The sequence below is a fragment of the Nomascus leucogenys genome, chromosome 19 (assembly GCF_006542625.1).
Source record: "Nomascus leucogenys isolate Asia chromosome 19, Asia_NLE_v1, whole genome shotgun sequence".
Lineage (NCBI taxonomy): Eukaryota > Metazoa > Chordata > Mammalia > Primates > Hylobatidae > Nomascus > Nomascus leucogenys.
In genome coordinates, this window is record NC_044399.1 from 59,768,297 (window position 1) to 59,793,327 (window position 25,031).

General features: G+C 38.8%; 1 protein-coding gene across 2 annotated transcripts in view; it reads right to left on the bottom strand.

Annotated features, from left to right (window-relative positions):
• SMURF2 (SMAD specific E3 ubiquitin protein ligase 2) overlaps positions 1-25,031 on the bottom strand; it is a 116,162-nt gene that overhangs the window by 23,706 nt on the left and 67,425 nt on the right. For both annotated transcript variants that reach the window (XM_030800404.1, XM_030800403.1), the window contains 6 exons: positions 22,772-22,837; positions 20,911-20,995; positions 18,249-18,332; positions 15,629-15,831; positions 13,347-13,431; positions 6,828-6,986 (listed from right to left, as the gene is read on the bottom strand). In XM_030800404.1, coding sequence (XP_030656264.1) covers positions 6,828-6,986; positions 13,347-13,431; positions 15,629-15,831; positions 18,249-18,332; positions 20,911-20,995; positions 22,772-22,837 — 682 coding nt within the window. The remainder of the gene's footprint in view (positions 1-6,827; positions 6,987-13,346; positions 13,432-15,628; positions 15,832-18,248; positions 18,333-20,910; positions 20,996-22,771; positions 22,838-25,031) is intronic.

The window sequence follows — 25,031 nt, forward strand, 5'->3', positions numbered from 1 at the left end:
TCTAGCACCTTTTATGCACCTCTGGACAAGTTCTGTAACTGCTTGAGGCCCCACTTTTCTCACTGGTGAGAGGAGGTAGCCCAGGATTGCAATGAAGATGACATGGGCACTCAGAGCATGGTAAGTGCAAAATAAATATCAGTTACTATAGCTACTATTAAGATAGTTACTGAATTACAAAAACATGCTTTTCAAGCAAAGGAAATGAAAAAAAAACTGACTAAAATGCTTTCTTAGAAGAATATGCTTCCTTGGCAAAGTTATTTATTAAACCCCAATGACAATGCTTTGCAATAGTTTAACAACACTGTATCCTGTCACTGACAGATTAGATACTGAGGTCTCACAGAAACTACACAATCTTCAGAACATGAAAAATGCCCCCCTTGGAAGAGAATAATGGCAGTAATATTGCAGGAGGGATTTGTATAAAAGGGCTAAGGAAGATTAATGCATCTGTGTAAGAAAAGCTTTTTTTAAGTCAAACCGGATATCCTAAAAATGTGCATTTATATACAATAGGCCCAGGATACACTTCGAAGAGGTAACTTCTTTTGTTGCTTCCTCCCAAAATATTAATTCTCAATTCTTCTCAGTTTGAATACCATGTTCCTCTCTAAAACACGATTTGTCCCACGATATTTTTATCCGCCTCAGATAAGCAGGGTCTCAATCTGTTGCCTAGGATGAAGTCAAGTGAAGTGCAGTGTGATGATCATAGCCCACTGTAACCTCCAACTCCTGGGCTCAAAGGATCCTCCTACCTAGCCTCCCAAAGCACTGGGATTACAGGTGTGAGCAACCGTGCCCAGTTCCTCTATCTGATTATAATGTATTGCCTTTCTCATTTCCTAAATGCTGAAACAGTAAAAACAACTAGCTAAAAAAAGTCATCTAAAATTATTTTGGATTACATAACAATATAGTCCAAACAGCATAGCACCCTAAAATTCAAAATAAGGGCTAATTTCATCACTTCAGAATTAGCCTAATAACAATAATCTATATTCTAATGACATTTTTGCCAAAAAATTTTCCGAGAGAAAAACAATAAAAACCATAATAGATCTACCAAATAAGGTAATACTATATTTGACAGCTCATAGACATAGATTCAAAACTCCATTAACACCCATCTAAAGAAAAACCCCTGAATTTAAAAATCTTTAAAAAATAGAAATAAAACATTAATAGAAAAAAGATACTTCTATCCAACATATCCTGATATGTAAAGATTAATAAATTAACCATTATAATTTAAAATTAGTGCCTTATGAATCTTTTTAAAACTACAATTTTAAGGTTAAAATTGTTTCTTATATATCTCAATAAATTGTTTCACATATAAATTATGTACATTACATAGCTGAATAAAAACTAATTTATCACTTTAAAGTTAATTTATGATAGAAACTTTAATGCTGCAAATAATTTTTATATATTTTATATAATGTAACACAAATATAAACCCCAGGGAAGATCTATCAGGTTAGAGACTTTACTGAACTAGTAGCTGGAGGTGTGAAATCCTATCCTTAAGAATAACAAAACAAAACAAAAACGGATGTAGAAATGCTTAAGCTTTCTGGTTTTTTGTTTTTTGTTTTTTTTTTTTTTTTTTTTTTGAGATGGAGTCTCGCTGTGTCGCCCAGGCTGGAGTGCAGTGGCGCAATCTCGGCTCACTGCAACCTCCGCCTCCCAGGTTCAAGCTATTCTCCTGCCTCAGCCTCCCGAGTAGCTGGGACTACAGGTGCCCGCCACCACGCCCGGCTAATTTTTGTATTTTTAGTAGAGACAGGATTTCACCATATTGGCCAGGCTGGTCTCAAACTCCTGACCTTGTGATCCACCCACCTCGGCCTCCCAAAGTGCTGGGATTACAGGTGTGAGCCACCGTGCCCCGCTGACAGAGAGTTTTTTTTTTTAGATACTCTGTCACCTAGGCTGGAGTACAGTGGCACGATCTCAGCTCACTACACCCTCTACCTCCCAGGTTCAAGGAATTCTCATGCCTCAGCCTCCCAAGCAGCTGGGATTACAGGCATGCACCACCATGCCTAATTTTTTGTATTTTTGTAGAGACAGGTTTTTGTCATGTTGGCCAGGCTGATCTCCAACTCCTGGCCTCAAGTGATCTACCCGCCTCGGCCTCCCAAAATGCTGGGATTACCAGTGTGAACCACCATGCCCAGCCTTAAGCTTTTTCATAGCACAGTAACTTGCAATCAAAGATATTGAAGACAGGAACAAATTAATACTAAAATACAAAAATGTTCAAATGAAAACTTTCTATTAGGAATATGCATAAACCTTCCAGGTAATGCAAATGCTGGCCATATTAATAGAAACTAATCAACACAATTGGAAAACTAACAATTATAAGAAAACTAGTAAAATGTTCTTCAAGTTACTTCCTGTCATTTACTCCAACAAACAGAAAAGACCACAGACATTTCTAATCATCCCACCTGTTGTTCTTCCTTCAGAACATTATTTTTTATTCAGTTATTTAATACAACTAACTATTCAGCAAAAAGATGGAAGATCTGTAACTGTTCTACTGAAATATTCTACCAGCAACATCAAGGCAAACATCTATTACCTAAAGCAGGGATGTCCAATCTTTTGGCTTCCCTGGGCCACACTGGAAAAACGAGAACTGTCTCGGGCCACACATAAAATACACTAACAATAGCTAATGAGCTGTTAAAAAAAAATCTCATAATGTTTTGTTTTTGAAACAAAGTCTGGCTCTATCACCCAGGCTGGAATGCAGTGGTGTGATCTTGGCTCACTGCAACCTCCACCTCCCAGGTTCAAGCAATTCTCCTGCCTCAACCTCCTGGGTCCCAACTACCTGGGATTACAGGCACCCACCACCATGCCTGGCCTTTTTTTTTGAGACGGACTTTTGCTCTGTTGCCAGGCTGGAGTGCAGTGGCGCTGTCTCGGCTCACTGCAACGTCTGCCACCCTGGTTCAAGTGATTCTCCTGCCTCAGACTCCCGAGTAGCTGGGACTACAGGCGTGCACCACCACACCCAGCTAATTTTTTTGTATTTTTAGTAGAGATGGGGTTTCACCGTGACAGCCAGGATGGTCTCGATCTCCTGACCTTGTGATCCACCCGCCTCGGCCTCCCAAAGGGCTGGGATTACAAGTGTGGGCCACCGCGCCTGGCCTAATTTTTGTATTTTTAGTAGAGATGGGGTTTCACCATGTTGGCCAGGCTGGTCTCGAACTCCTGACCTCAGGCAATCCGCCCGCCTCAGCCTCCCAAAGTGCTGGGATTACAGGCGTTGAGCCACTACGCCTGGCCCACATAATGGTTTTTAAGAAGGTTTACCAGTTTGTGTTGGGCCACATTGAAAGCCATCCTGGGCCCAGCCTAAGGGCCGTGAGTTGGACAAGCTTGACCAAAAGGGATGATCCTGGAGGCAGGAGGTAAACAAAGTACAACCACCTCTTGGAGGTTTCCTGGGCCTCTGAGAGAGCCATACTGGCTCTTCATTATCATTGTACATTTGTCAAGTACTTTGGGTATGTTACATACTAAAGCAGCAAAAATAAATGGGATATGGGTCTTAAGTAATTCAAAGTCTAGTAGGGGAAGCAGATAAGTGACAAACAATTAAGATACAAAGTAAAACAAAAGCCCTCTGTAGAGTGCTCCAACATCTTTTATTCCTTATCATCTCCCCAGATTCCAATTTGCTGCCCCTATATGCCCTTTAAATAAACCCAGGCCGGGCACAGTGGCTCACACCTGTAATCCCAGCACTTTGGGAGGCTGAGGCAGGAGGATCACTTGAGGCCAAGAGTTGGAGACCAGCCTGGCTAACACGGTGAAACCTCGTCTCTACTAAAAATACAAAAATTAGCTGGGCGTGGTGGTGCGCGCCTGTAGTCCCAGCTACTCAGGAGGCTGAGGCAGGAGAATCACTTGAACCCAGGAGGTGGAGGGTGCGGTGAGTTGAGATCGCACCACTGCACTCCAGCCTGGGCAACAAAGCAAGACTCCATCTCAAAAAAAAAAAATCCAGAATTAGGCGTGGTAGCTCACGCCTGTAATCCCAGCACTTTGGGAGGCCCAGGCAGGTGGATCACCTGAGGTCAAGAGCTTGAGACCAGTCTGGGCAACGTGGTGAAACCCCGTCTCTACTAAAAATACAAAAATTAGCTCGGCGTGGTGGCAAACACCTATAATCCCAGCTACTTGGAAGGCTGAGGCAGGAGAATTGCTTGAACCCAGGATGTGGAGGTTGCAGTGAGCTGAGATCGCGCCATTGCACTCCAGCCTGGGTGACAATAGGGAAACTCCATCTCAAAAAAAAAAAAAAAAATCCATACACAAAAGTAAAGTCCACATGGATTAAAGACTTTACTGTAAAAGATAAAACTATAAATATATTAAAAACATTTACTTATAGTGTGAATTTTAAAAGATAAAGATTACATTAGAAAAATGGGCAAAAAGATATAAATTAACAAAAAAGTTGATGCAGCTGGTCAATAGGCCAAAGAAAGCTGTTCAAACTCAATAGACAATGGCAAAAAATTGTGAATAGGACTTTCACAAAAACAGGAAATCCAAATAGTCAATAAACCTATAAAAAGGTGCTCAATCTCATCAGCAATTAGGCAAATTCAAGTTAAAGTTATAATGGGAAACCATTAAACATCATCAGAACAGCAAAAATTTTGAAGTCTAACAACAGCAAGTACTGGCAAGCTTCTGCAGCAACAGGAACTCATATATTGCCGGTAAAAGACTAAACTGGCATAGCCACTTTAGAAAAGTTACCTTTATATATTAAAGTTGAAGATAGAAATATTCTATGACATAGCAATTCCACAACCAGGCAAGCGCCCCTAGAGCAGTGTTACTCAAAGGGTAGACTGCAGATGACACTTATTTTGCTATCTAGGCTATGTAGACCCTAACGCACAGAAACAATCCATACTTCTCTGTTTCTTCAGATACTTTTACATTAGGGCTTTCAAATACTTGCGACCTTCATTTGTAAGCAAAGTTTTAGAATCTTCTATCTACAACAAAGTAAGATCTGCTGACGTAATGAAACTGCCAGGATAATTATACATATTTTGAAGAAGGAACCAAAGATACACATTTTCAATGTTTTCTCCTATTATCCTAAAAAACTGGTAGCCAGTTCTCATTTAAATTTTTTGCTTTATTAACCTAACTCCAAAAATTAATGAAACAAGGACATTTTCAGAAGTCATTTTAAAGTATATTATTATTTTTGTTGTGTTTTTAACATTTTAACATACATAAGAACTTTACAACAAATGAATAAGACAGAGCAGGTAATGTCACCATTCATTTAGAGAAGCTAAAATGAATTATTCAGGGGTCAGAGTGAACCTTGCTCTCCAAGTTCTTAGTCTAAAATCCTTGTTGCTATACCACTCTCAGTGTTTTTGCCAGAAATGTTGAAAAAGACACTTTGCTACTTTGCTTAGTAATGAAGTTTTCCTTTTCGCTCTTTTCCTCCTCCTGCCCCCATTCTTCAGAAGGCAATGCTAATAAGTAATAGAGTTAGAAGAAATGAGGCAGCTAGAGAAAAAAGCAAAGCAAAGGATGCAAATAATATACACACAATATTCAATATAGTGCCTCACAGCAGCTGAAGCCAGAGCATCTGGGTTTCGCCCCAGACTTCACCACTGGCAACGTATGGAAAGTCATGTAACCTCTATGCCTCAGTTTCCTCATCTGTAAAAATGGCAGCAGCTAACTCACAGAGTTTTTCCGAGGATGAAATTACTAATTTGGGGTGTTTTTGTTTGTTTGCTTTTTAAAGACAGAGTCTCACTCTGTTGCCCAAGCTGGAGTGAGTGGCGCAATCACAGCTCACTGCAGCCACGACCTCCTGAGCTCAAGAGATCCTCCCACCTCGGTGTCCTGAGTAGCTGGGACCACAGGTGTGCACCACCATGACCAGCTAATTTTTAAAAATTTTTTTGAAGAGAATAGGACTCACATGTTGCCCAGGTTGGTCTTGAACTCCTAGGCTCAAGTGATTCTCCAACCTCAGCCTCCCAAAGTGCTGGGATTACAGCATGAGCCACATGCCTGGCCTTACTAACATATGTAAAGTATAAAGAACAATGCTTGGCACACAATAAGTGCTACTAAAGTGTTAGCCATTAATATAAATTATTAATAATTTTATATTACAATGGCAACACAAAATTAGCCTGTTCAACCCCTACTTCTCCTGTCAAGATACTGCCTCTGTAAAAGGCCATCTTGAGCACCTCTGATAACCCTTTTCCTAACATTCCAAGACAGGTTCCTACTTAAAAGCATAGTAGGTTTAAAATACTCATATCAGAATAAAACTTGTCACACTCTTACATAAATTTTGCTCAATAAAAGTAAATTATAACTGATGAAAGTAGATGTTCATTTTTTTTTTTTTTAAGAGACAGGGTCCCCATCTGTCACCCAGACTGGAGTTGGAGTGGTGTGATCATAGTCCACTGCAGCCTCAAACTCCTGGGCTCAGGTGTTTCTCCTGCCTCCGTTTCCCAAGTAGCTAGGACTGCAGGCATATACCACCACACCCAGCTAATTTTTTAATTTAAAAAACTTTTTTTTTTGTAGAGATGAGGTCTCACTATATTGACCAGGCTAGTCTCAAACCCCTGGCCTCAAGTGATCTTGCTGCCACGGCCTCCCAAAACACTGGGATTAAAGGCGTGAGCCACTGTATCGAGACTTACATTTATTGTTAAAAGCATCTATCCGTTGCATCATGTTTAACTCCCATTTTAATATGTATTGTTTCAAAAACTTACTTTAAAACTAAATGCAAGTTAGCAGAGAGCCGAGGATCTGTAAATTGTGTTGTTCTGTTGTTATGGTCAACGAAATAAACTCTGCCTGTTGCCGTATTACGGATCTCCCATCCAGGAGGCAATGGACCAAGCTCTTCACAATTGATGTTGCTAAGATCCCTGCAAAAACAAATATAAAATAAAAAATACCTCATTGCTCGCCCTGCTGAACCAAGCAAGTGTAAATGACACAGAACAATTCCACAAAGTCTGAGAAAATGTATTGTTTCAGAAACTTGAGATGTTCAGCTGGAATCTTTAATTCCCAACGGTTTAACAAACTTGCATCTTCAAAGCCCAATCCATAAATGGCTCAGAAAAACTTATCACATGGCCTACATTTTTTAGTAATTTCCTAGGCTTTAATGTAATACAGATTTAAATTAATATAAAATCAATCACAATATTTGCCAACATAAACTGTATTTCAATACATGTTTGACAGGAAATAATTTTACAAGTGTCAGTGATATAAAGAATTAAATGCTTTCTAAAATTTCCCTACATTTCTTTCTTTACTATACCATAAAATTTGCATAAAATGTCCATCCCATAATATTAAGCTCGCCAACAAAGCAAAACTGGAAATGTTACTGAAATTATGATCCTGAAAATAATGACAGCATATTTTTAAAGAACGAACTGCAATTCTAAAATCTGTAAAGTTAGTCAGTGAAGAACCTGTTTAAGATACATTACCAAGAGTGCTCTAAGGGTTACCACTGCATAAGAAAAGCTAAGATTTTTAATGGACCAAAGACTATTGTTATTATATTACACATTCTTAAAATACTAGTATATATAGAGGATTTATAGGGCCTTAAAGAATGAGTTAAGGAGCTTCCAGGTTGGTGAACACACTGAGGTACTGGACAGTGGCCTGCCCAGAGAGGGCATGGTGGCTCCTTGCCTCCCCCCATACTATGTCCTAAGCATTGCTTCCATTTGGCTGTTCCAGAGTTGTATCCTCCATAATAAACTGGCAATAGAACTGCAAATTCTTATCCTCTACACTGTTAGAAAAAAATCTTTCAGTGAAGCTTCCAAAGTGTTGAAATTGCTGTTGTCATCCACCAGAAGAGAAAAGTCACTGCCCTTGGTGACATAATTGAGACTGCGTGTAATAATGTATGATATGCTCAGGTCATTTCCTGCCTTAAATGAATACTTTAGGCTACCAGAGCCATCTGTAGATACCAAAGAAATGACATACTCTGAAAGTGACCAAGCAAACTCAAGCATCTAGACAGTAAAACAGTTTTTATGGTCCTCTTTTTATTAAAAAAAGAAGAAAATAAAAGCAGCATGTTTATGTAAATTTAAATTGTAACAGTTAATTATAAGTAATCACACATTTCATCAAAATCACATTTTAAAAGTTAAACCAGAAAAATGTTTTTCCTGAGATGACCCCTCCTTAGTCATAGTGAAACCAATGATGGGCACACAGGGACCTATGTTTGCCGAAGCAATGATTCTGACTTCTGCTATAGGTGTTCCAAGGGACTCCTGCTACAGAACAGCTAAAGTGTAGGAAAAAACACTATTTGAAACACTGCTAGTCTCAAAAGAGGCAAGGGAAAGTTCCAAGAATCCTCCTCAAATTTAAAAAAAAACGGGGAGTTCGGGGGACTGAGTAAAGATGGGACCTGAGTGGCAGGTAGGCAGAGGGGCAGGCCAGCAGCAAGACTGGGATAGGAAACCTGAAGCTTCCTCCCCAAGCTGAGAACTCAAAGAGGGAGTTCAGCCTCCCAAATTCAGCCTCCCAAAGTGCTGGGATTATAGGTGTGAGCCACTGTGCCGGCCCCAAATAGATTTTTTAATGGTTCAGAAATGAAAAACAGGAGCTGGAGGCCATTATCCTTAGGAAACTAAAGCAGGAACAGAAAACCAAATACTGCATGTTCTCACTTATAAGTAGGAGCTAAATGATGAGAACACATGGACACATAGAGAGGAACGAGAGGAACAACAGGTACTGTGGCCTATCAGATGGTGGAGGTAGAAGAAGGGAGAGGATCAGCAAAAATAACCAATGGGTACTAGGCTTAGTATCTGGGTGACAAAATCACCTGTACAACAAACCCCCGTGACACAAGTTTACCTATAACAAACCTGTACATGTACCCCTGAACTTAAAAGTTAAAAAAAAATTAAAATAAAAAAATGAACAATTCCACTGATAAAATGTAGAATTCCATTTCATGTCATTTTATTTAGAATTTTATAAATCTACAGTCATACATGGGAGAGAGCTAAAGCACTGATTAAAAGAGCAAAACATCAGAAATAATCTTTGTGTCTCACTGGGAGCTGGTTAAAGAAAAATGGAATGTTATACAGTCGTACAAAGTAATACAGATCTGTATTTCAAGACTACAGTCACTCAGTATGCAATATAACAAATAACAAGTCATTAATCATTGTTTTAAAGAGAAATGCAAAACATGATGACATGAGACTTCTTGGATAAATCGAGGTATCCTGGATATCTTTCAATAAAGTTTCTTTTAAAGAGTCTGACTTTACAATTTTATAAATATCTTTGAATAGTAATATTCTAATAGAATCTAAATATTTATAGTATACTTTCATAAAAGATCTTCCACACAAAATGCTAGAGGATCCTCCAAAACAAAAGATGTAAGTTTTTAAGGTAATTTGGGGGATACAGAATAAGAAAAATAATCCCAAGTGTTATTTGATAAAATCATCATTCAAAATACATGTCAATACTCAACATGAGATATTCTTAAACCTTCGCAGAAATCCTTTACTCATTAGTAAAAAACTGACATGTTTCCTCTGGAATAAGAGCCTATTACCAACAGTGGTGCTGAAATCTGTCTCAATTTCAATTTCTGTTGCCAGCTTACATACTAGTCTTTCAACATATAACTCAAGGTCAACTTTTTCACTATTATAAATCATTTAGTTAAAAAAAAGATCATTTTTATTCTATACAATTCCTACAAATAATTTCTAATTATTTTAAAGAAAAGCTTATTATTGACCTTCAACTAGATAAACAGAATCCAAAAAGCTTTTTACAATTTATATAATAAAACTGATTTTGAAAAGTTAGGCCCTTGGATTTTTTTTTTTTTTTAGTAAGCTTAAAAAAAAAAAAGTAAAATTTCCTCCCCACTACTTTTTATCTATTTAATTTTTAGAGATGGAGTCTTACTCTGTTGCCCAGGCTGGAGTGCCATGATGCGATCTTGGCTCACCACAACCTCCACCTCCCAGGTTCAAGCGATTCTTCTGCCTCAGCCTCCTGAGTAGCTGGGATTACAGGCACATGCCACCATGCCTGGCTAATTTTGTATTTTCAGTAGAGACAGGTTTTCACCATGTTGGCCAGGCTGGTCTCGAACTCCTGACCTCAAGTGATCCTCCTGCCTCAGCCTCCCAAAGTGCTGGGATTACAGGTGTGAGACACCGTGCCCGGCCCCCACTACTTTTTAAAAACTAATAGCTTATATTGTCAAGACATGGAAATGGCAACCTTGATAAAGTAATGAATAATAGCACATTCCCTTGGTTGCCACCCTCAAAGAATTCTGAGCTCTATAACACAAAGTAAGACATTTTCATAATCATAGTTTTATTTATAAATAGAGAATACCAAAGCAACCCAAGACTAGCTAGTCACATCTGTTTTTTATTCAAATACACAATAGAGTCCTGAGCATAAGCTTTAGGCAGAAAAAAAACAACCTTCTGTGGGTTGTTTTGGGGGTTTGTTTTGTTCTGGAGGAGGGGGGCTGCTGTGCTTAACATAAAATATCCACATCCTACAAATCCTTTGTATGTGCAACATATAAAGTTGATTTAGAATTTAATATAGAATTCAATTTAGAATTCAAGCTTTTTTCCAGTTTCAATTGGACTACTTCGTACTTTGCATCTGTTCATTAAAAAATAACTCAAAATAGGGCCAAGCACAGTGGCTCATGCCTGTAATCCCAGCACTTTGGGAGGCCGAGGTGCACAGACTGCTTGAGCTCAGGAGTTCAAGACTAGCCTGGGTAACATGGCGTAACCCCATCTCTACTAAAAGTACAAAAATTAGCGGGGTATTGTGGCGCATGCCTGTAGTCCCAGCTATTCAGGAGGCTGAAGTGGGAGGATGGCTTGAACCCAGGAGGCAGAGGTTGTAGTGAGCCAGGACTGCACTACTGCTCTCCAGCCTGGACAGCAGAGCCAGATCCTATCTCAAAAAAAGACAGGGAGGGAGGGAGAAAACAATGTTCCAAAAATTATGGTAAATCACTAAATTCATTTGTGTGTCATTTCATCTTCTTGAAGTTAAAAGTAATTGACATTTTGGTTAGTAAATGCAGTATCTGCAGCTGAAATACACAACTTTGGATATTTAAATTAAATTAGGACCAGGCACAGCGGCTCACGCCTGTAATCCCAGCACTTTGGTAGGTCGAGGCAAGCAAATCACCTGGGGTCAGGTGTTCAAGACAAGCCTGGACAACATGGCAAAACCCCGTCTCTACTAAAAATACAAAAATTAGCTGGGTGTGGTGGCAGGTGCCTGTAATCCTAGCTACTCAGGAGGCTGAGGCAGAAGAATCACTTGAACCCGGGAGGCGGAGGTTGCAGTGAGCCAACACTGCACCACTGCACTCCAGCCTGGGCAACAGAATGAGACTCCATCTCAAAAACATTAATTAATTAAATTACGTTGTTTTCTAAAAATGAAATTTTATTAAGGAACACATAAAAGAACACTGAATACACTTATGAGGTTAAATTTTTTAAAGATTTTTTTTTTAAGCTGAACCATAATTAAGAACATCAACCTGCCTTTTTTAAAGGGTATGTTGTGTTCTATGTTTTTCCGCAGGTCAATTTTCTTTTTCTGTCCTTTTTTTTTTTTTTTTTTTTTTTTTGAGACGGGTCTCGTTCTGTCACCCAGGCTAGAGCACAGTGGTGTGATCTCAGCTCACTGCAACCTCCACCTCCCACCTTAGCCTCGCGAGCAGCTGGGACTACACGAATTTTCTTTCTCTTTTTTTGAAATGGGGTCTTGCCCCAGCCATCCCATTACTGGGTATATACCCAAATGATTATAAATCATGCTGCTATAAAGACACATGCACACGTATGTTTACTGCGGCACTATTCACAATAGCAAAGACTTGGAACCAACCCAAATGTCCATCAATGATAGACTGGATTAAGAAAATGTGGCACATATACACCATGGAATACTATGCAGCCATATAAAAGGATGAGTTCATGTCCTTTGTAGGGACACGGATGAAGCTGGAAACCATCATTCTCAGCAAACTATCGCAAGGACGAAAAACCAAACACCACATGTTCTCACTCATAGGTGGGAATTGAACAATGAGAACACTTGGACACTAGAAGGGGAACATCACACACCGGGGCCTGTTGTGGGGTAGGGGGAGGTGGGAGGGACAGCATTAGGAGATATACCTAATGTGAATGACGAGTTAATGGGTGCAGCACACCAACATGGCACATGTATATATATGTAACAAACTTGCACGTTGTGAACGTATACCCTAGAACTTAAAGTATAATAAAATAAATAAATAAATAAAACACTTAAAAAAAAAAAAAGAAAGAAATGGGGTCTTGCTCTGTCGTCCAGGCTGGAGTGCTATAGCGCGACCAAGGCTCACTGTAGCTTCAACCTCCATGGCTCGAGCAATCCTCTTGCCTCAGCCTCCCAGCAACTGGGACCACAGATGTGCTCCACCACATATGGCTCATTTTTAATCTTTGGTAGAGATCGGGTCTATGTTGCTCAGACTGGTTTCAAACTCCTGGGGCTCAAGTGATCCTCATACCTCAGTCTCCCAAAGTGTTGGGAATACAGGTAAGAGCCACCCTGCTTGGTGCCCTAGGACAAGTTTCAAACTCCTAAAAGATCCATGTTTTCATTCCACTTTTTTTTTTTCTGAGACAGAGTCTCGCTCTGTGGCCAGGCTGGAGTGCAGTAGCGTGATCTCAGCTCACTGCAAACCTCCACCTCCCTGGGTTCAAGCAATTCTCCTGCCTCAGCCTCCTGAGTAGCTGGGACTACAGGCACACGCCACCACACCCAGCTCATTTTTGTATTTTTAGTAGAGATGGGGTTTCAGCATGTTGGCCAGGATGGTTTCGATCTCTTGACCTCGTGATCTGCCCACCTCAGCCTCCCAAAGTGCTGGGATTACAGGCGTGAGCCACCGCACCCGGCCTATTCCACTTTTTTTTTTAAGGGGAAGCAGGGGAGGGTGGCTAGGAACTGGTGAGGGAGGGGAGAACTGAGGTGGGATTGCAGAGAAGTAGGCAGGACTTTCTACTAAGTGTCAAAACTGAAATAACTATCAGAAGAGTCAAACTTTTACATCAACTATTTTTAAAAGGCAAAAATTTCTTAAAAATCAAAGAAATCCTAGGTGCAATGGCTTTTTGATGTTCTAAAGCATGCTTAAAATACGTTCTTACCTGGGCACTCTTGGATCATGCCATGTGCTCACACCAGTCTGTGTATGTAAGAAATACACCTGGCCTTGTTGCGTTGTCCTCTGTTCTGTAAAATTAATAAACACTGATAACAAAAACATTCAGACTGTCCAGATCAAAGACAGTTACATACACTAAGATGATATACTAATAGGGAAAAATCTCCAAATTACCAATCTATTTTATTATCAAAAAAGGGCTTTACAAATCATTTGTTCTGTCTCTTGGAAACAATTTTACAAATGTTGAGGGCCACAGGCCAGCTATCTACAAGCAAACTAAACTTACAACGTGGCTCAAATACTAAATATGTTGCAATGGAAAACAAATCAAGATTGTCACAATACTAATAACTAAAAAATTTTAAATGATGCATAAAAGGCTCTGAGAAAGAGGCTGGCCAACATTGGGAAGATTTGAGGAGGAACTTTCAGAAATTTTCAAAGAGTTTGGAGGCTGATAATGCTTACTATGCCTAATTTTATACCAAAGTTTTCTCTTTGCTACACTAAGGTGTATTCTCAAGATTACATTTGAGCTCAAAGAGAAGCAAAACAGATGAGATACTGGGGAGACATTCTATGTCATAAACAGTTAGAGATGGAAAAATAGCCAAATTAGAAAGAAGAGTACTAAAGAGCAAGCATGCACAAAAAGTCAAGGACAAAATGAACTCAAAGCCCTGGGGAAGACAGAGGAAAGGCCAGGGTGAAGAGAACAATCTATAAAAGGGTTTCTTTATGGTGGGTTTTGTTTTGTCTTTTTTTTTAAATACCAGAACCACTTTTCTTTAAACAAAATCTAATGAGAAGCTTCAATATATAAAACAATAAAACTATTACTAATATTTATTAGTATAAATATAATTTGTTTATAAACATATAAAGTCAATAAATTTAAACTTCAAACTTTCACAAATTATAAACAAAATCATATTATTATAGAGGACAGCTATAATAATTTCAGCCTTGGTATCCACTTTATTTTTATGTTTTGGTTGTACAATTTTTTAAATTCAAATCACAGAAATATTGTAAAAGTATAACCACTCCCACTCTAAAGAGCTTGCCTTATAATCTCAAAGAGAAATGGCAGGAGAGAATTTCTTCTCAGGTCTGAACGTTGATAATGACAGTTAAAATTTACTATGCCAGACACTGTGCCAGCATTTCACATGAGATTAGATATCATTGATTTCTTGCAACAAACCTAGATGGTTGGTGCTACTATTTTCCTCTATAGAGGATAAAACTGAGGCTCAAAGAGGTTAAATAAGGTGCTCAGTGTTACATGGCAAAGCCAGGATATGAACCTAGGTCCTAGGTCTGCCTGTCGCTCAAGCCTATAAGTTAATGACTGTGCTAAAAGTTAACCTTTGAGTCATAGCACAGTTAATGAACAAATTTTTTCAAATTAAAGAGCTAAAATACATTTAAAACTAAAATGAGAATCATGCATTTGCAGAAGAGTTTTAAAATATATTCTTGAGTAAAATAAAACTTAGATGTGGCAATTCCCAATGTTGGTCATTAGGTGTCAACATCAATCCAAAGTGGTTTATCTATAGTCTGTTAAGAAGGCAAAGATGTAAGTAACCTTGGTGAGCTTTTGGCAAGGAGAGGAAGTCAAGTTCAGACTATATACGAGGATTCACAAGATGGTATTAAATTAGAAACTTCTGTATTCTATTAGGAGAAGACTCATGTTATCTTCCACATGAAATTTTATAATCTAGGATTTTATATAAGATTGTAATCATTTTATGCAAACATAGAAGTGACTCAGTCATTTACAACAATCCAATCAGATAATCCAAAATTACAGACAATACAAATATATGATCAGAAATATGCCTTTGAAATTATTTCTAAATACATATGTCTAAAAAATTACATCATAGGTTGAACTTCAGATTACTGTTAGCAGTAACAATACCATCTTTCCTTTCTATACAGTGCCTATTTACAAAATAGTCTCACTTCATTTCGTACGCTTTTCACACTACCTTTGTTATAAACTAGTCATCTCACTTCATTATAGAAGAGCACAAACACTGAGGCTGAATGGCGAGCACAAGGTCAAACTGTTGGTTAGGTAGTCATCTACCACTTCAAAGACTTTTCAAAGTTGGGAGGTTTTATATTTATTTTCATGCAGAATCCCTAAGCTCAGATTAATAACTTTTTGAAAATATATATTGTGACTTCCTCAGCAAGCTGAAATCAGTAAACCACATTTTATTTTTCCTTTGCTAGTTGTCATACCATAGCCTTCTGGTAGGTCTGGAGGAGTATGTAAATGTGTCCTGCTCATGTAATTTCTATGTCGTTGTGACCTGACTCTCCTCTCTGCCAGCCTGGGATCTGAAGACTGTCCACATGTTGCACCATTTGTTCCACTAATTGGAGTGTTCTCATCAACAAAGCAGCTAAGAGGTCTGCCAGGGCTAGAATATTCGGATGCCGGTCTATTGAAAATTAACAAGGAAAAGACGTTATCAATTTAGATATCAAAAGTAGAGTTCTCTAGACAATATATATATACTGCAGTAACAATCACTTATATCTGAAAACAGGATGACTAATACAAGTATAATGACTTCAAGAACTCTGAGTAAAAGCAAACCTGAAGTCTCTAAGCACCAAAGAAATGCAAATGATAAGCATGTCATCAACTATGTATTTAAATGACTTTATTTTAATGACATTTGATATAAAATCCACATGTATCTGTGGATGTGAGACTGGCTTACAAAACACTGCTTGATCTAGCTACAGCCTCTCTCTCAGACCTGACTTCCCACCATTCTCCCTCCCACTCTGCTTCTGCCACACTCATATTCTTCCCGTTCCTTGAACTTGCCAAGGTCATTCCACCTAAGAGCAGTTGCTCTTCCTTCCACTTGGCATATTCTTTTCTCTTACCCTCCCTAGGCCTGGCTCTTTTTTGTCATTCAAATCAGTTTATTATTGCCTCCTAAGAGGTCCCTCAGACCTCCCAATCTAAAAAAGTCACCCAGTCATTTGACAATACATCACAAAAGGAAAGAAGACAGTTTGTCTCTTTAAGGGGCTTCCAGTCTACTATTGCAGATCTTTCAAAATAAAAAAATAATCAAGAGTTCATTCTTAAATTAACATGGTGGGGTACAGTGGCTCACACCTGTAATCCCAGCACTTTGGGAGACCGAGGCAAGTGGATCACTTGAGGTCAGGAGTTTGAGACCAGCCTGGCCAACACAGGGAAACCCCACCTCTACTAAAAATACAAAAATTAGCTGGGCGTGGGGGCGGGCACCTGTAGTCCCAGCTACTCGGGAGGCTGAGGCACGAGAATTGCTTGAATCCGGGAGGCAGAGGTTGCAGTGGGCAGAGGTTGCAGTGAGCCAAGATCGTACCACTGCACTCCAGCCTAGGCAATAGAGTGGGACTCCATCTCAAAAAAAAAAAAAAAAATTACATTTAAAACAACAATCATCCTTTTATATATGTAGAAATTCAAGTTAATTTTACCGGTTAAATGAGTCAGAAGGAAATGGGTGTTCAAGAGAAACCTTGAACACTGACACAAGTACGTATTCATTTGTGCTCAGATATAATAAAAATGGGTACTTCAATAAATTCCTTGGCAGTTTAATACTAGAAATGTAACTTGGCAACATGAGCTAAGCTTTTACCTGACAGTTATAATGTAAAAGAGAAAACTTTGTGATCCAATGAGTTAAGCAATTAGTTCTGTATAAATAAAAGTAGGCGCAGCTAATGAAAAGAATTTGGTATTTTATGCCTAGTGCCAGTCCTGCTCAAGACGGGGAAAACAGGCAAAACAAAACACTGCACAAGATGGCAAATTTTGTTCTCACTTAAAAGAGTGGGGAGAAGGGGATTCAGCTACATAGACTATTTGTTTTCAGTTATTTCAAAAGCACCTCTTTGCAGTTTCCAAAATTTATCTTGCATCCCTATGTCTTTATACAGTAAGCTCCATGAAGTGACTATACCTGACATTCTTCAAGATTTAGTTCAGAGATTCCTCTGCTTATCAACTTAATTCATTCGATTATTTTATTGTATTTTATATTTTTGAGACTGAGTCTCGCTCTATCGCCCAGGCTGGAGTGCAGTGGTGCAATCTCAGCTCACTGCAACCTCCACCTCCTGGGTTCAAGCAATTCTCCTACCTCAGCCTCCTGAGTAGCTGGGATTACAGGCACCCACCACCACGCCCAGCTAATTTTTGTATTTTTAGTAGAGATGGGGTTTCTCCATGTTGGCCAGGCTGGTCTCGAACTCCTGATCTCAAGTGATCTGCCCACCTTGGCCTTCCAAAGTGTTGGGCTTACAGGCGTGAGCCACCATGCCTGGTCAATTTTTTTTTTTTTTTTTTTTTTGAGACAGAGTCTCATTCTATCACCCAAGCTAGAGTGCACTGACACGACCTTGGCTCACTGCAACCTCCACCACCTATGTTCAAGCAATCCTCCCACCTCTACGTCCCAAATAGCTGGGACCACAAGCACATGCCACGTGCCCCGCTAATTTTTTTGGTAGAGACAGGGTTTCCTCATGTTGCCCAGGCTGGTCTCAAACTCCTGAACTCAAGTGATCCACATGCCTTGGCCTCCCAAAGTGCAGGGATTACAGGCGTGAGCCACCACGCCCGGCCTCATTCAATAAATATTTATTGAGTACCACTACAGGCCCTGGAGCTACAGTGACAGCATAACCTGTCAAACAAACTGTTGAAGATCACTTTTAAAAAATAACAATGGCACCTGTTACAAGATCTACTGATCTACAACAGCAAAAACCAAGAAAAAAAATCTAGTAAAGCTGACAGAGGGTGGCTGGCATAGATCATGAGAAAATACTTGTATGTTCTTACCGTGTTGGGCGCTCCCATTGCGTAGTTCTTGTTATATGGTTTAGATACTGGATTCTTCCAGAGGCGGTTCTCCTTTCTTCCCAGCTTAAATAAAAATATTGAGTGATAAGGCACTAATAGGAAACTTGGACACAGAATGTTTTCAGTGCAACAAGCAAGCCAGTAAGACATCTGCTGTTACAAATCGGGAATGCCAACCTGAAGTATCAATTCACAGAATATAGAATTTTTTCAACTTATTTTAGAACTCTGTAATATATTTTATGGGATTCTGAAGCTTCTGAAGTATTTATGCTGAGGCGTAACAAATATTTCCTATCAGCCAAACTCTGAGAATTTTTAATAATGTCAACAATACACAATTAAATTCATACTAATTACTCCAGAATACGGAAAATGACTATGCTAAAAATATATTTAGCCATAAAATCACGAGGTCTCTTGACTTCGTGATCCACCCGCCTCGGCCTCCCAAAATGCTGGGATTACAGGTGTGAGACACCGCATCTGGCCAAAAGCTTTTCAAAGCATTTAGCCTACCCAAACTAATTTTTTAAAAATCAAGACTATTGGCTGGCGTGGTGTCTCACACCTGTAATTCCAGCATTTTGGGAGGCTAGCATTTTGGGAGGCCAAGGTAGACAGATCACCTGAGGTTAGGAGTTTGAGACCAGGCTCGCCAACATGGTGAAACCCCGTCTCTATTAAAAATACAAAAATTAGCTGGGCATGGTGGCATGTGCCTGTAATCCCAGCTACTCGGGAGGTTGAGGCAGGAGAATTGCTTGAACCGGGGAGGCGGAGGTTGCAGCGAGCCAAGATTGTGCCACTGCGCTCCAGCTGGGATGACAAGAGTGAAACTCCTTCCCCCCACGCTAAAACAAACAAACAAAAAACCACATCAAAACAGCTACTTTCTTTTTTTCTTTTCTTCTCTTTTTTTTTTTTTTTTTTTGAGACGGAGTCTTGCTCCTTCTTCAGGCTGGAGTGCAGTGGTGCGATCTGAGCTCACTGCAACCTCCGCCTCCCGGGTTCAAGCGATGCTCCTGCCTCAGCCTCCTGAGTAGCTGGGACTACAGGTGCACACCACCATGCCTGGCTACTTTTTGTATTTTTAGCAGAGACGGTGTTTCACCACGTTGGCCAGGATGGTCTCGATCTCTTGACCTTGTGGTCCTCCCGCCTCAGCCTCCCAAAGTGCTGGGATTACAGGCGTAAGCCACCATGCCTGGCCAAGACCGCTACTTTCTATCAACTCTTTATCATAATTCATTTAATGAAAAAGAGCCAAATGACTACAGAAATGTGATAATGTTAATATTTCTACAAAGATACTGGCAGAGGTTGAACGGCTCTAAAAGACAGAAAGTAAAAAGATGCTAGGGTATTTCCCCCCCGGTGATTACAATTATGGCACAATAATGTAGGGCAAGTTTAGAACAATAAGCCTTATTACTGCTGGCACTCTCTCAATATTGATTAGTTATTTCATCCTAAATTTCCTTTTCAAAAATACCACAATCTACCTCATATCTATAAAAGAGCTAACAGACATACCTAGAAGCTAAAGTGATCTACGAACAGTAAATTATAGTGATTTTTAACAGTTTAAAAAATGAGTAAATACCATAACCTGGGTATAAAATTTTGTATAAAAAATAATTGGAGTTAAAATTTAACCATTTATATACTTCAATGGATGCAATTATTACATGTAAGTTATATCTCATCGAAGTTAATTAAAAATACTTTGAATGTTAAAAATAAAATCAGAAAAGAGAACTAGTATCAAAGAGACCAATGATAAAAATCATGACTTTAGAATCAAGACAGGTTTGTGTGTTTTGGCTCTGCCATTTACTATGTGGCCTTAGGCAAATTACTTAACTTCTCTCTTAGTTTTTGAGGGTAACAATAATAGTAGCAATAGAAATAATACTAGCTAATTATTTACTAAGCACTTATTTTATGCAAGAACTGTGCTAAAGTGCCTTACCTGAATTATTTTATTTAATCCTCTCAACAGTTTATGAGTATGCTATTATCACTCATACTCTTTTGTAAATAAATATAAACCAAAGCACATGGAAGTTAAATAAATTAAGATCATAAAGCCAGTACACAGAAGAGTAAGGATTAGAATTCAGGTGGTCTGATTCCAGAAGCATGGCTATATACTGCCTTCCAAGATGCTACGAGAATTAAATTATATGTACATAAAGTGCTTATAACAGTATCTGCCATATACATGCTCAGTTAAATCTTACTATGTTATTTTAATTACTATTACACAACTTATCCATCCCATCCCTCTTAAATATAGCAATGTTTCTAATTTAGCACTTGCATGGCCTGTTTTGAATAATTTAATCAAGCAACTTTTTTTTAACTAGGTAATATTTACAAGAGAGTTACATTTGTCAAGAAATTTCATGTGTCTCCTAGTCAAAACTCTTAATAACCAAATTTAACACATCTAATTTGTGGCTTACTTTATAAATTTGTCGTGACAAGATCTTCCATTAATTTTACAATTAGAAGGAAAATCTACATTCAATATACAATAAACACCATTTAATATACAATAAACACCCACTTATTTCTATTCTTTTAAGGATATTATCTATATATTTCTCTAATGATTTCAGTGATGTTAGCTTACCCGTCTGGTAAATCATTATCAAATAAACGACTGCAGTCCACAACTTGTCCTCCTGTGCCTATTCGGTCTCTGGACTGAAGACTTACTATTAAATGACAGAAATATTACTAAGATTCGTACAAATAGAACTATTATAATCAAAAATTTCTATCTTTAGAAGACATCTGGCTTAGCTTATTTTAATACTTTAGAATGAACTCTTTGGTTTCTACTAAAATTTATAATTTCTCTTCCCATAGATTTTTCCCTTCAGGAGTAGTATTAGAATTCTAAGGTTTTCTACACTTTATTATGTTCATGGAAGAAGCCTAATTCCTTTTCCACCATAGTAATGGTGCATAGCAGAGTCACTACTGTACTTAAGAAGAGGCATAGCTAGGCGCGGTGGCTCACGCCTGTAATCCCAGCACTTTGGGAGGCCGAGGCGGGCAGATCACGAGGTCAGGAGATCGAGACCATCCTGGCTAACACAGGGTGAAATCCTGTCTCTACTAAAAATACAAAAAAATTAGCCAGGTGTGGTGGTGGGCACCTGTAGTCCCAGCTTCTCGGGAGGCTGAGGCAGGAGAATAGCTTGAACCCGGGAGGCGGAGCTTGCAGCGAGCCGAGATTGCGCCACTGCACTCCAGCCTGGGTGACGCAGCGAGACTCTGTCTCAAAAAAAAAAAAAAACAAAAAAAAAAGGCCGGGCGCTGTGGCTCACGCTTGTAATCCCAGCACTTTGGGAGGCCGAGGCGGGCGGATCACGAGGTCAGGAGACCGAGACCACGGTGAAATCTCGTCTCTACTAAAAATACAAAAAATTAGCCAGGCGTGGTGGCGGGCACCTGTAGTCCCAGCTACTCGGAGAGGCTGAGGCAGGAGAATGGCGTGAACCCGGGAGGTGGAGCTTGCAGTGAGCCGAGATTGCACCACTGCACTCCAGCCTGGGCGACAGAGCGAGACTCTGTCTCAAAAAAAAAAAAAAAAAAAAAAAAGGAAGAGGCATAACATATTAAGGGTGTATTCATGTACAAAGAAGTTTGAAAAGTCCACATTAATTTGACTTTAATACTTGATCATCTGACCATCTAAAAAATACACTGGGCTGGGCGCAGTGGCTTCTGCCTGTAATTCCAGCACTTTAGGAGGCCGAGGCGGGCAGATCATGAGGTCAGGAGATCGAGACCAGCCTGGCAAACATGGTGAAACCCCGTCTCTACAAAATACAAAAAATTAGCCGGGTGAGGAACTACGGGCTTGGTGCGCGTGCCTGCAGTCCCAGCTACTGGAGAGGCTGAGGCAGGGGAATCACTTGAACCTGGGAGGCAGAGGTTGCAGGGAGCCGTGATTGCACCACTGCACTCCAGCCTGGCGAGAGAACGAGACTCCGCCTCAAAAATAAAATAAAATAAAAAAATAAATAATAAATAAAAATACACTGTATTCTACCAAGAGGGCCATCCTGGTATTCCAGCAAGAGAGTAATCTTTGGACTGATGGAGTTTTAACAGGACACCACTATCCAGTGTAGTATAAAACCACCACAAAGAAAGAAGAAGCAAGAGATGTGAATTCCAGAGCAGGCTCTAGTAACTAGTTTAGCACTGTCTGAACTTAGTGCTCTACTATATTAGGATACTTTGAAAGAATTATTTCCTGAAGGATCAACGGTTCTTCACAAAACTTTTTTTTTTACATTAACGTTTTTTAAATTAAGTTAACCTGGATCCTGGATTCACTGTAACATTTTACCTGGCTCATTTAATTCAGGCCAACACAATGAAGCGACAGTTATTATACTTTGATTTAAAAGGTATTTTACACTTTAGGTCAGTTTGAATGAAACCAAAATTCATGTAACTTTAAATTCCACACTTACCTACTATCTGTCCTCTAACTGTATCATTGTCATTTGGCCCAAGTTTGCATAAATCCAACCTCTGATCTATTTGAAGTCAACAAAGAAAGCAACGAAAAAATTAGCTGGTATCAGAGGTTCTAACATCTATAGAGTGACAATAAATTTCCACAATCCATTAGAAATCAAACCTATCATTTAGAGAGTTCAGATTTCAAAAACCAAACACTGGTGTATTACATTGCCAACATGCAGTCACTTTCTCTCCAAAACTTTTAGACCACTTTAGTCTGAGTCTTAATAGTTGTTGGTCTTAAGGAATTTATCCCTGAGCCTTGGTTTTCCCACGTATGACAAGATGTGAATCCTCATATTTTTTTTGAGGATTAAATCAGATAATTATGCAAAACTCTCAGCATAGTGCCTGGCACATAAGTGGTCAACAAATGCTAGTTGTCATTATCATTTTTTAACTAACCATTTCAAATGACATGGACCCAAAAAAGTATTAATAAGAAGCCAAGAATGAACTGTAAAATCTGAGTTTGCATCAGTTCTTCACTCATTCATTTAGGAGCGACTCGTTTATTCTCTCAGATGCCTCATCTGTAAAAGAGATATAACAATGACCTGACCCTGAAAGTTACAGTAAGGAACAATGTCACCTAAAGTACGCTGGTTTTACTTTGATTACAGCACTTATAGCTGAATGCTTTTACAACTGTATGCCATCTGCCTACTTATCTGTGAATTGATAAATGGAGGAGACCATATCTTAGTTTTTGTATTTTCCACTCCAATCTGGTAGAACATTGCATCAGGCAGGTGCTCAATAAATATTTGATAAATTCAATATTACTGCACATCGAAAAAGTCAAATAAATTAATACAAGAAACAGAAAGAAAAATCCATGCCCCTATAGTCCCTACTTATCCAACCAAAAATACAGACATTTTTATCTTTGCAAAATAAATGGGTGCTACTAAGTTGGCTACACAGTGGATTCTGCAGAGCAACTAACTCCTCCTCTCCTATTCAGTCCTTCCAATGTGGCATGCTCCCTTTGCCAGCAGGCCTTTGCCCTTCCTTCTCAGAGGACAGGATTCATGCCTTTTTCTCCTTTATACAGCCAGGATTTAGAACAGTAGCACATTAAATCTTCAATAAATGTTGGGTAAATTGAACTAGGGATAATGTCAGACATTTGACCTATAAGTTTTCAGTTTGCTGAGTAATAAAACAGTTCACTTTTATATGCAATTCGTTTTTTCCAATCTCAGTGTCTTTTCTCTACTGTTGGTTACCCTGTCAGCCCAGAAATACAAGAATTTCTTAGATGCCACTAAATATCTTGGACTAAGAACTTCTAGCTCAATTTTCTGCCTTTTTCTTTTTCACAAGGTCAATATATACCTATGCTGTGGTATCACACTACATTAAAAGAGATAGTCTCTTAATATATTTAATATTCAATGCTAAATTTACTCTGTTTTTTGTTGATTAATTTCCTTAGATCTTATGTGAGTTTGTTTAGCATATGCATCTGGGCTAAAATCCCATGATAATGACTAATGGTATTTTTTACATTATATAAAAAAGAATTCTATAGAAACAAACACACAAAAAAAACCTGTTGAAAAAGGAATTCCCATTTATGTTCTAACGGAAAGACCCATCCAAAAGACTCACCTGATTATGCTAAGTCAACTTATAAATCCATTATGAAAACCACTTCTAATGTCTTGATCTTGGTCTAATCTTCTAAATCCTCAGGCTGATGATAAACTCAGCTACAGTTTAGTTAATACAGCTGTTGTACACTCAAAATAACGTTTAATCTTTAACTTTTAATTCTGTCACAGCAGTTTTATGTATTATACTATTCTTACCCCTTTGTAATTGTCCTTTAACTGCCAGCTTAAACACTCCAATCACCTAAATAAAAACATTTCATCCACAAATCCACCAAAACCAGAAAAGGATACTAAGAAATTTTAAAAGGCATATACATCCTGATACCTTTCTTTTTGCCGTTCTAGATATCAATCATTTCTTAATACTTTTAAATTAGCTGGAAATGAAGCATCAGCTCTGATTTGGCTGTAAGTTTCACATATTTAAAACGTTTCATTTTTTTTTTAAGTCTACAAAATAAATTTAGATCAGGAATTTTTACCAATGTTTCAGACATGCACAAGAAGTTGTGTTTGAAGCCCTACCAACATACTCAAATATATACATTATTTTTAAATATATATTTGAGGATACATATATAGTGCA